Source organism: Austrofundulus limnaeus, unplaced genomic scaffold (genome assembly GCF_001266775.1).
Source record: "Austrofundulus limnaeus strain Quisiro unplaced genomic scaffold, Austrofundulus_limnaeus-1.0 Scaffold2, whole genome shotgun sequence".
Taxonomy (NCBI): domain Eukaryota; kingdom Metazoa; phylum Chordata; class Actinopteri; order Cyprinodontiformes; family Rivulidae; genus Austrofundulus; species Austrofundulus limnaeus.
The window spans coordinates 5,326,796-5,336,250 of NW_013952404.1; the positions used below are offsets into that span (position 1 = coordinate 5,326,796).

The window sequence follows — 9,455 nt, forward strand, 5'->3', positions numbered from 1 at the left end:
CACACACACACACACACACACACACACACACACACACACACACACTGCTCCTCTCCTCCCTTTTTTTATTCTCTAATTCCTTCATCCCTCCCCATTTTACAGCGCGATCTGCACCTCCCGGTTGCACAGCATCCCTCTCCCTCGCTCCTTCTCTCCCTCACGCGCTCGCTCTTTAGCTCTCCGCTCGCTCTCAAGCACATGCAGACACAGAGGGAGAGGAGAGATGAACGGGGGGCTCGCATGTGAGGTTCTCCTCAGCTGCCGGGGTAAGGCAGGTCTGGTGAAGACAGAAGAAGAGGAGGTCTAGAGGAATACTGCAGTGATCAGCCAGATTATTTTTCTTTTTTTTTCTTCTTCCCCCACTGAGTTTTATCTCACTGCCTCACTGCTCTTGTCCCCCTTTCTTCTTCATCCACTCTTCCTCTCAGTGAAACCATGAAGATGCCTGCTGCTTGTTGCTAAGGGGGGAGCCTACCAGTGGAAGCAGAGGGAACCAGGCGTTTATTTTGTTTGTTTGTTTGGAAGGTAATAAATGCTTTAGTGTTGTCAAGTTGTTGCAAATGTTGCATTGCACTGGACTGCATGCATGCTCAGAGTGAGCTGGGCTTTGGGACCCAATGCAATTTTGCTTCAGATTGTGTCCAAAGCTTGGCATGCATGATGTGTGCGAAGTCGTTGTCAGCGTATCCAGTTTGTTTCACACGACTGGGTATGTGTGGGCTTGTTTTTGGTGTCTTTGCAGTGGGGGTTCCGTTCTGTGTTTGTATTCGTCTCTCCACAGGAATCGGTGTTTGCAGGGGGCTTAGGTCGGTGGTTGTACGTGTGCTGCACATAATCACACACCCATATGTGTGCACTACACAAACTTCAAAACCTTGGACCTGTTTTATGTGAACCTGAGCAGCTACTCTAATTTGGGAAGGGATTGTTCTCTAAAATTCCAGTTTCCCGTCTCTGGGGGAACTATTTGCACCTTTTTATTTTCTTTAAAGCAGGWGCTAAGCAATCCATACCACCTGCCTTTCTGTACAGCGTCTGAGGTGGCTGCAAAGATTACCTGTCCAATGTGCTTAGACTCTAAAAGGAGCACCAACCTGTTTGCCAGTGAGGAGTGTTGCCCACCACACTTCTCTTGGTAATAATAAAGGATGAGGGGTCAATGCCTGATTACTCATTTGTTTATGCACATCACTGTTCACGTTCAGCTACAAGTTGCATGGCTGAAAATGACACATCTCTGCTTAAATCGTTTTCCCATCACATCCCCTTGGCAAGAAACGGTGTCACCAAATCAGGTGCTGTACGAAAGTTTCAAACTGTGCCTGATCACGTGTTGTCATTATAAAATATTGCCTCTTTATCTCTTCAATAGCTCATCAYAGCTCTTTTATAAATATAAGTAGCTGTTACAGTGGATAGAGCCACGTTAAGTGGTATGAGTTAGATGCCTTTGTCACGATTTSTATTTCAAAAGAACAGAATCTGAATGAACAAAAATTAAGAAGCAGCTGAACTGCGGGATATAATTACCCTGAACTCAACCCCTTTTTGAACCGTTAAAGGTCTACCAAAGAATTAAAGCTGTCTCATACAGACACCAGCCTCTAGTTGGAAAGGGTAGAAAGGGCCGAGGGTGCTGAGTGAACTCCAGATCTCCATAAGTGTAGGTTATGGAAATCCCGAGTTAAGCAGCATTAATGCTCCTTAAAGTATGCCTGTGTGACAGCTCAGGAAAAAGTGCTGGAGAGCGATTGGAAGCGATGAACAAATCCTTTAACAGCAGCTCTCAAAGCAGCGGCGCAGGCAGGCTAATGTGGGGTCAAAGGGGACCATCATAAGATTACAGTTAATGGAGTAGCATAAAAATCCCAGGAAAAACATAGTKGATAAAACTCACAACACTTTAACACTGTCAACTCACTGATAATCCATTTATTATGGAAAATCAACAGTTTGAAGTCTTTATTTTCTAACACCATCATTAAAATCTTTATATTTTGTTCTAAGGAGTATAACTTTCTTATGTGTGATCCTTATTGTTAGTTCTTTAGGCTTTCTGAATGTCTTTCAGAGATTTTCCTTGAACTTTGATAGCTTTTTATTCAATTTATTTCTCTTTTTTTTCTTATAACAGTGTATCGTTCAGTTCAAAAGGAAAATAGGCTGAAAAAACAAACAGWTGACAGCAGATAAACTGTGTCTGAAAGTTATATTTTTAGAAATGGGGGAGAAAATCCAACAAAGATATGACACAGGACCTGATGTACATTTCAGCTAATAGCTTTTTTGGAAATAGTCTTGTTTTAGCCATAAAATATTTTATCTTTATTTTTTATAGATTCAACCACAACAATAACATAAGAACAACCTGTATCTTTCCAAATGACTGTTAAAAACTATTCAGTTTAGAACTGGAATTTTATTTGTTGACACAACACTGGTTTGTTCATTGAGATGAGGATCTTTGCCTCAATTGGTCAATRGGTCATTGGTCAAAATTAAGTGGCAAAATTTAGTTTAAAAAAAGCAGCCAAAAGTCCAAATATAACAATTGAAAGCTCTTCACAACGTCAAAAATCTATTAAACAAGACAGTGACAGTGTTAATGGTTACAAAGAAGTCTGACATCTTAAAAGCAAAATTTGGAGAAAAGGCTCAAGACTTTTGCACATTGCTGTATAAAAACTGTTTGTCTGTGACATACGTCAAATACAGAAAGTTAAAAAAAAACATCATTTAAGAAACATAATACACGATTTCACCCATTTTGTCACATAACTGTATATTTTCTTTTGAACTTGGCTCAGACATGGTGAAACAGGAAGTGACATCAAAGGAGAACTATTTAAGACAGGAACTCCCTGGTCGTTGTTTTTTTTTTTTTTTTGAAACAATATTATTTGTCTCTTAATCTCTCTCTAATAGTGACTCAAAATAATCTAAAGAAACATCATCTTCTTCTCTACAGTCCATATTGTCATTTTAGCAATGCTCTGTTCACATTCAGACATTCCCCTTTGTCATCACTTCCTGTTTCTTCATATGCAAATTTCTCAACAAATGTTCATCTCAGCAGCGTGAACTTTTATTATTTTTTTGCAATATGTTATCTCTCCAAAAAACATTCATTTTTAGTATAAACATTTGATGTCACATGCACTTTGAAGTTTATCAACATGTATTTCTTCGCTCGTCTAATCTCTGCTGAATGCTGCAGTGCTGATGTGTTGCTTCCGTTTCTCTGTAGGTCGTTGTGAAAATGGCGGAGGGGTCCAAGGATCAGGGAGGAACGGGCACGTCTGAGCCAGAAGAGGATTCCCCCAATATGATTGTCTACAGAAAGGCAAGGCATGCCTCTATGTCCAAACTACAGTGTCTTGTCTATAAATGATGTGAGAAACATTCATTGTAAACAGATTCCTGTCAGTGCAGGGGTCTGCATCAGAGTCCATCTGGTTTCTCTGTCAGGTGTCAGGAAGACTTCCTTTCTACCATCTTGAAAGGAGMTCCACTCTCTCTTTTCCTTCCGTCGGGAGCCTTCTGTCTCCTCCTGAATCTGTTTCTAGGCTGGTCTCCAATGCTTTAATAATCTCTCCAAACCCTTCAGTTGAAGGTTTGGGCAGTGAGAGGTCCTTTCATTGTTTAGGGYAATTACCTCATCGCTGTGGTGCCTCAGTTTCAATCACTGCTGTTTGATTGGAGAGGGTTAGCAGTATTGAAGGCTAATTAGGTGCATATTCGGCCAGGGAGAGGAATCTAAAATCTTAAGGGCTGGGCTCTGCAACAGCCAATGGGGGAGTGGGATTTCTGCTATCTTGAAGAATAGCTTGTTAATTCACTGTCTCCTGTGACAGGGCCACTTGTGTGAAAAGAGCTTCTTTTGATCAGACGGCCCACAGAATCCACTACCACTGAGCTTGCTGTCTTGATTACAGAGAAAAAAAGTGGGCTGTAAGCAGAAGGCAGCTGACAGATCCTGACCCACTGTCCTAAAATCTGCTGTTTCATCCTGCCCCTGCTGGCTCTTTATTCATGTAGCAGAAGAATGGGTAGGACAGGATGTGAAATAGTTGTTGACAGTCACTGTGTCAGCTGCTGCGCTTTCTTTTTTGAAGCTTTTATTCTGCATGTGGCCCACCTGGGGAAAAAAAAAAAACTGCCAGGACCTGTTTGGTTTTCGGCATCTTGACAAAATCTCCGGTGCCGATTCTTGCGGTAATGATGTTGACATTGTGCTATGAACAATGTCACATGTCAGTGGTTAGCAGGGTAATGAATAGTGAAAGTGAGATGACAGCAGCAACTGATTTCCCTGCAGTAAAATACTCCCAACTGTTAGGGGACAGATCCAGTCTTCTTACATATTTGCATCCCTTAAYGGCAATTACGAAGAATAAAATTAGAAATATGACTGTTTTGAGACGTGTAACTGCAGATGTAACAGCTAATAAGCAAACCAAGAAGTCCCTTGGGGTTGTTTTAAATGCTATTCAAGAACAAAAGTGCCACAAACTCACAGCCCATTATCAGCGCTAGCCTGTGCTGAAGGACAGTGGTTTACTGACGTGTCACGAAAAGGGCACAATGCTGCATAGCTGGCTTGAACTTTGGCCACTTTGCACGGTATAAACAATCCCTGCATGGGTTCTAGAAATAAGCCATCCATATCTACCCCGCAAGGAGAACATCTGAAAAACTGCAAGCATTCATCTTAGCTGCATTTCAGCTTAACCTAAAACACCCTTTGCAGACATATAAAAAACACTTTTAAAGGGAACATATCATGCAAAATTCACTTTTTTAGCTGTTAAATGCATTTTGTTGTGTACTTGGAGTTTCTAGAAGTGCAGAATTTAGTTTCTCCCGGTGCTGCCCAGATATCTTTCTTTTTAGTCTGTTTGGGTCATATTTTTCAAACCGTTCAGTTTTCTCTGTTTTCTATTCTGAACTGTTACATCAGAGTTTTTAGTGACAGAACTTCTAAATAAGGTCTGGACTTTCCAACTACACTTTCATTGTCTTCATTCCCCGTCTGGCTCTGGGTCAGACTCTGGCTCCAAGATGAAAGCCTGGATGGACAAGTCTTCTGTTGTTGATATCTTTTAATTCATTTGTAATTAAAACATTTCTGTGCTGCTATATAGTCGTAAATCCCTCTATCAAGCCACAGTGGAACGCTCAGGAAGCTGGAGGGGGGCGGGGTGTGATGTGCCTCGTTTGGATTTAAAGAGACAGCCTCAAAACAGGTTGATCTGAGACACACCTCATAAAAGAGGTGAAAGTCCAAAGCATTGAAGCTCCACTTTATATAGACCCCAACTGAACAATTTAAATGTGAAAAATAAGGATTTAAAMGCAGAATATGACTCMTTTAACAAGAATTGTGTATTTTGACCATTTTTACTTCTCTTGGCCTTGACCAGTAAAGCAAACAACCTGTTGAAACCAGTGCGTATTACTTTGCATAAGACTAAGATTAAGACTAAGATTACCACACGCTGCCAAAACAGGTTCAATGAACTTAGGTAGAGTTTTTCAAGTGGCTTTAAAGGCTCTGCTGGAGTWAAAGARTTTCCTTCCTTCAAATCATTTCCACTCATTTGGTGTTTGGATGATAAAGAGTTGCATCAACACTCAAAAATGTCTCACACACAGTAGGTGCTCAGCTGGTCACCATGTGAGTCACATTGCTTTTCACATTTTTTTAGTCAGAAWATCATCTATTGATCTTTGTGCAACMAWATCTTCTCACAGCTGAAGTCAAACACTTGTGTTTCTCTTCGATTTGACGCCCTTTTCAGCTTTCTGCATGCGTTTGTTTGGATATTTATTTCACAGATTCTCATGCACAATTGTACATCCATGCATTCATAGAGATACAGAAAAGAGCATACTGTAATTTCACCGGGTTTCTCTTCATGAACCTCTCAGTGCGGCTTTATTATGTAACACTGCACAAGCCTGGAGGCGACACATTTAAAAGGCTAGATTTTGCTTGTCAGGAAGCTGCCTGCAAGAATATTCGTCGTTTCATGTTTTAGTCACACGCAGTGACATCAGACAGATTATTCTGAGGGTGACAGGACTCCTTGTCCTCCCTGTTTTGTAAATATGACTTTTTATTTGAAGCTTCTAAAGAGGGAAACTCAGAAGGCACAATCCAGAGTGACCCCTTTTTAATTTAAATAAAATAGAAAATACAGTAAATGCAGTACTTTTCATCATCTCATATTTTGTGCTCATTGCCCGTAGAATGTCAAGGAGTCCCAAGAGAAGGGAGGTTTTGAATCTTGGAGGACCAGGTGCCCAAAGCCTCTGGACTCAGTGGGTGGGCAGCGCAGCGTCGTGTGAAAACTGAACGGTGTTCCAGAGAGGCAGATGGCCACCAATATGCTCCGCCATCTAGAAAAACACTGGCAGCCTCGTCCCAAATTCTCGAGGAGACATCAGCATTTTTATTTTACCTGCAAGGAGTTAAAACTAGTGTGACCTTAGAGAAATAAAATATGCATCAACCTCTTTCTGATGTGTGAAAGGCTCATCCTCCAATAACGGCTGCACAAAAAAAAAAAAGAATTAAGTTCACTGTGTAGGCAGTTAGACAAAGGTGAGGATGACGTGTTTAGCCATAAGAGAAGTTGAGTGCTCCAGAGAGGAGGAGGTTGTCTCTGTTTGTGCAGCGTAGGTGCTACAGTACTATCTTTCCCCGTCTCTCCACCCATGAGAAAAAGGAAGTAGAGCAAAACAAGCTGATACCTGCAGGACGTTTTTTTTTTTCACCACAAAAAGAAAGTTGGCATACAGACGTGGGTTGCACACACACACACACACACTCGTGCACGACATTCATGCATTGTGCGCCGTAGCGGTTCTCTCAGCTTGCTGTGCACGTATAAAAACCATAAGAAGAGGCACCACTGTGCTAGGGAAATGCTGTGAAGCTGAGAACAAAGGCCACTTTACTGCTCTGATGGAAGCTCGCTAACTATTATTAGCCAACATCTCTTGTCCCTAAGTGCATATGAGTGTCTTTCCCCCACTTTTCCTTCATGTCATTTGGGCGCWGAGAGTCTTCTGAGGTGCGAGGGCTGCAAACAGCTAATGACTGCAGAAAAAAACAATCTTATCAGGATGATCCTTTGCTGTTTACTCCTACCTGAAGATGAGAATTATGGCTGCCGTCTGTGGTACACAATTCTCAGAAAGCCCCAATTTAGATTGGTCTTTAGAGGCATTAATGCATAAAAAACCCTAAATGTTGCATTTTGTCCTAATGATAGCAGTTATGGTGCAAACCCGCTAAATTACAGGGAAATTCTCACTTCAGCACTTCAGATGTAGCTTGAGGATGATTAGCAGTTATTTAAGCATTGCAGAGTCTTCCGAGTAAAGCTTCGTAAAGCTGCTGTGGAGAAACATTTTTAACCACCTTCCCACTTTTCATCTTCCGCTGCTTTTTGCAGTCTTTCTTCTGCTCCTTGGTAATTAATAATTGAAGCCCATATCGAGCATCCCATCTTCAGAAGAAAAAAAATCTGGTCCTTTGAGACGTCATATCCCATTTTCCTCCTATTCATAAAAGGCCCTTTTCRTAAGATTGCTTCATTTATTCACTCCTGTGCATTACTCTTGGAAAAAAAAAACGTGAACACATGCGAATGACACATCCACGTCTAACAACGCTAACTCTCACATTCCACCTTTAAATGCTTGCATATTAAAGTGTTGCACAGCATAATTGAGTGTTTGCTCTTGCCGTGGCAGCTGCAGGGTGACTAATACAGGTTATCATACCTGCGTCACTCCCTTTGAGTAGATGGAGGTTGAATTTAACATTGCCTGAAGGGTRAAGGAAGCAGAAACAAAAATGCTGTCATCATTCACATGTTTGACTGTTGTCAATATGAGATCGTTTAGAGAAAGCACAGTGAGGGAGCTCCATCTGATCATACAGTTTTGTACTGTACAGCAATCGCACTACCGGTTGGACATTATCACTCCCTTGAATGGTGGAGGAAAATAAAATTACTGTRAATGGCAGCTTTATGCACCACTGAGTCAGCAACTACTGCAGGGAGGGCAGCTGGTTGGGTTCGAATACCTAAYAGAAGCGATCCTAGTGGCTCTGGTTTGGAAGAAGCTGAACTACTTCCTTTAGCTGCCAAAGAGTTCCACACTCTTGTATCCCTGAAGGGCCTCATGCCGAGCATATCTCTCCTCTTTTAGGCCTAAACCTCAGTCCGAAGTGTTCATGGGCTGCCATTTGTTCTGTGTGCTCCCAGATAGCCCGCTCCAGCTAAACACTCTGGATATCGCTTCTGCAGGGACGAGTTCGCAGAGCGCTTTATCACGTATGACTGTTTTAACACCGTCTCCACTTGTGCCACGGGAGTCTTTATCTGAGGCGCTGGTATGGGCTGAAGCCTGCGTGCATGTATGCTAAGTGCAACTGTGGGTTGCCGGGCTACTCTCCCGGTTGGGTCAATAAGATAAAACAACAGCGAGAGCACAAAGCTCTGCCTCTTACATAAGCAGCTCCTGTCTGCTTTTTTTGTGTCAGCCTCTTGTCTTCTAAAGCAGAAGGRCCAGCACATCAAAGTCTTGGAAGTCCTAAAAAACAAAACGTAGGTGGATGACAATCCGCGGCGCTCCTGCAGCCTGYGTGTTGTGCAGACAGGATTATTTACCTCACGTAGCGTTGCAGCGAGGAAAACGACAAGTGTCGGTCCTTCCTGTGCCTCTCCTGGTCCCCCACCCCATCTGTTTGCACATTGCTAACAATGTGCTCTCAGAAAAAGCCCATTTAATAATGCAGCCAGTGTCGTGCTTTTCGGGGAGTGAAGTGTAAAGCTGCGCCTGCATGCAGAGGGGGATGAAAAGAGGTGGTTTGATGTGAGGTGGGGAACTGCTGGCATCGCTGTGTCCCACTTCTTAGAGCCCTCCAAACCCTCCTGAGCCTTACACCTAATGCAAAATGAAAAGGCTGCTTGGAGAGGCACAATAGCTCGAGCACACCTCAAATACCTTTGACTGCGCTGTGAATTACCTCAGGTTCTCCACAGGACACTGAAGAAGCTCGCCGCATGTCTCCAAAGTGGACGGTATGAAAATAAAATTGCTGCAGTGGACCGAAGGGTTTCAGCTATGAAGACCATTTTTATTCAATGTTTTTTGGTTGACGTGTAACAGATGTGTTTTATATGACATCAATACAGAACACACTTGTTTCGTTGTGTATCATAAATAGTAACGCTAAGTGGAATCCAGCTTTGACTGCAGCTTTTTGAAAGCTGCTAGTTGAGGTGAAAATCTGATATATTTGACAGCGATGGCTGTGGGAAAACTGTGACCCCGCACTAGATTTAGTCTGTTGACATGAAGTGATTCTGTTTGTGTGTGTGTGTGTGTGTGTGTGTGTGTGTGTGTGTGTGTGTGTGTGTGTGTGTGTGTGTGTG

The 9,455-nt window shown here is 42.4% G+C and overlaps 1 protein-coding gene across 5 annotated transcripts in view; it reads left to right on the forward strand.

Annotated features, from left to right (window-relative positions):
• The first annotated feature begins 24 nt into the window (after positions 1–24).
• Positions 25–9,455, forward strand: part of LOC106520284 (regulator of G-protein signaling 6) — a 48,122-nt gene continuing 38,691 nt past the window's right edge. The window contains exons 1-3 of one of the 5 annotated variants that reach the window (XM_014012271.1): positions 25–266; positions 429–525; positions 3,248–3,343. In XM_014012271.1, the coding sequence (XP_013867725.1) occupies positions 3,260–3,343 (84 nt within the window). In that variant the 5' untranslated portion in view covers positions 25–266; positions 429–525; positions 3,248–3,259. Of the gene's footprint in view, positions 526–3,247; positions 3,344–9,455 lie in introns of all 5 variants that reach the window. The other 4 variants (XM_014012263.1, XM_014012300.1, XM_014012281.1 and 1 more) reach the window with 4 other exon arrangements.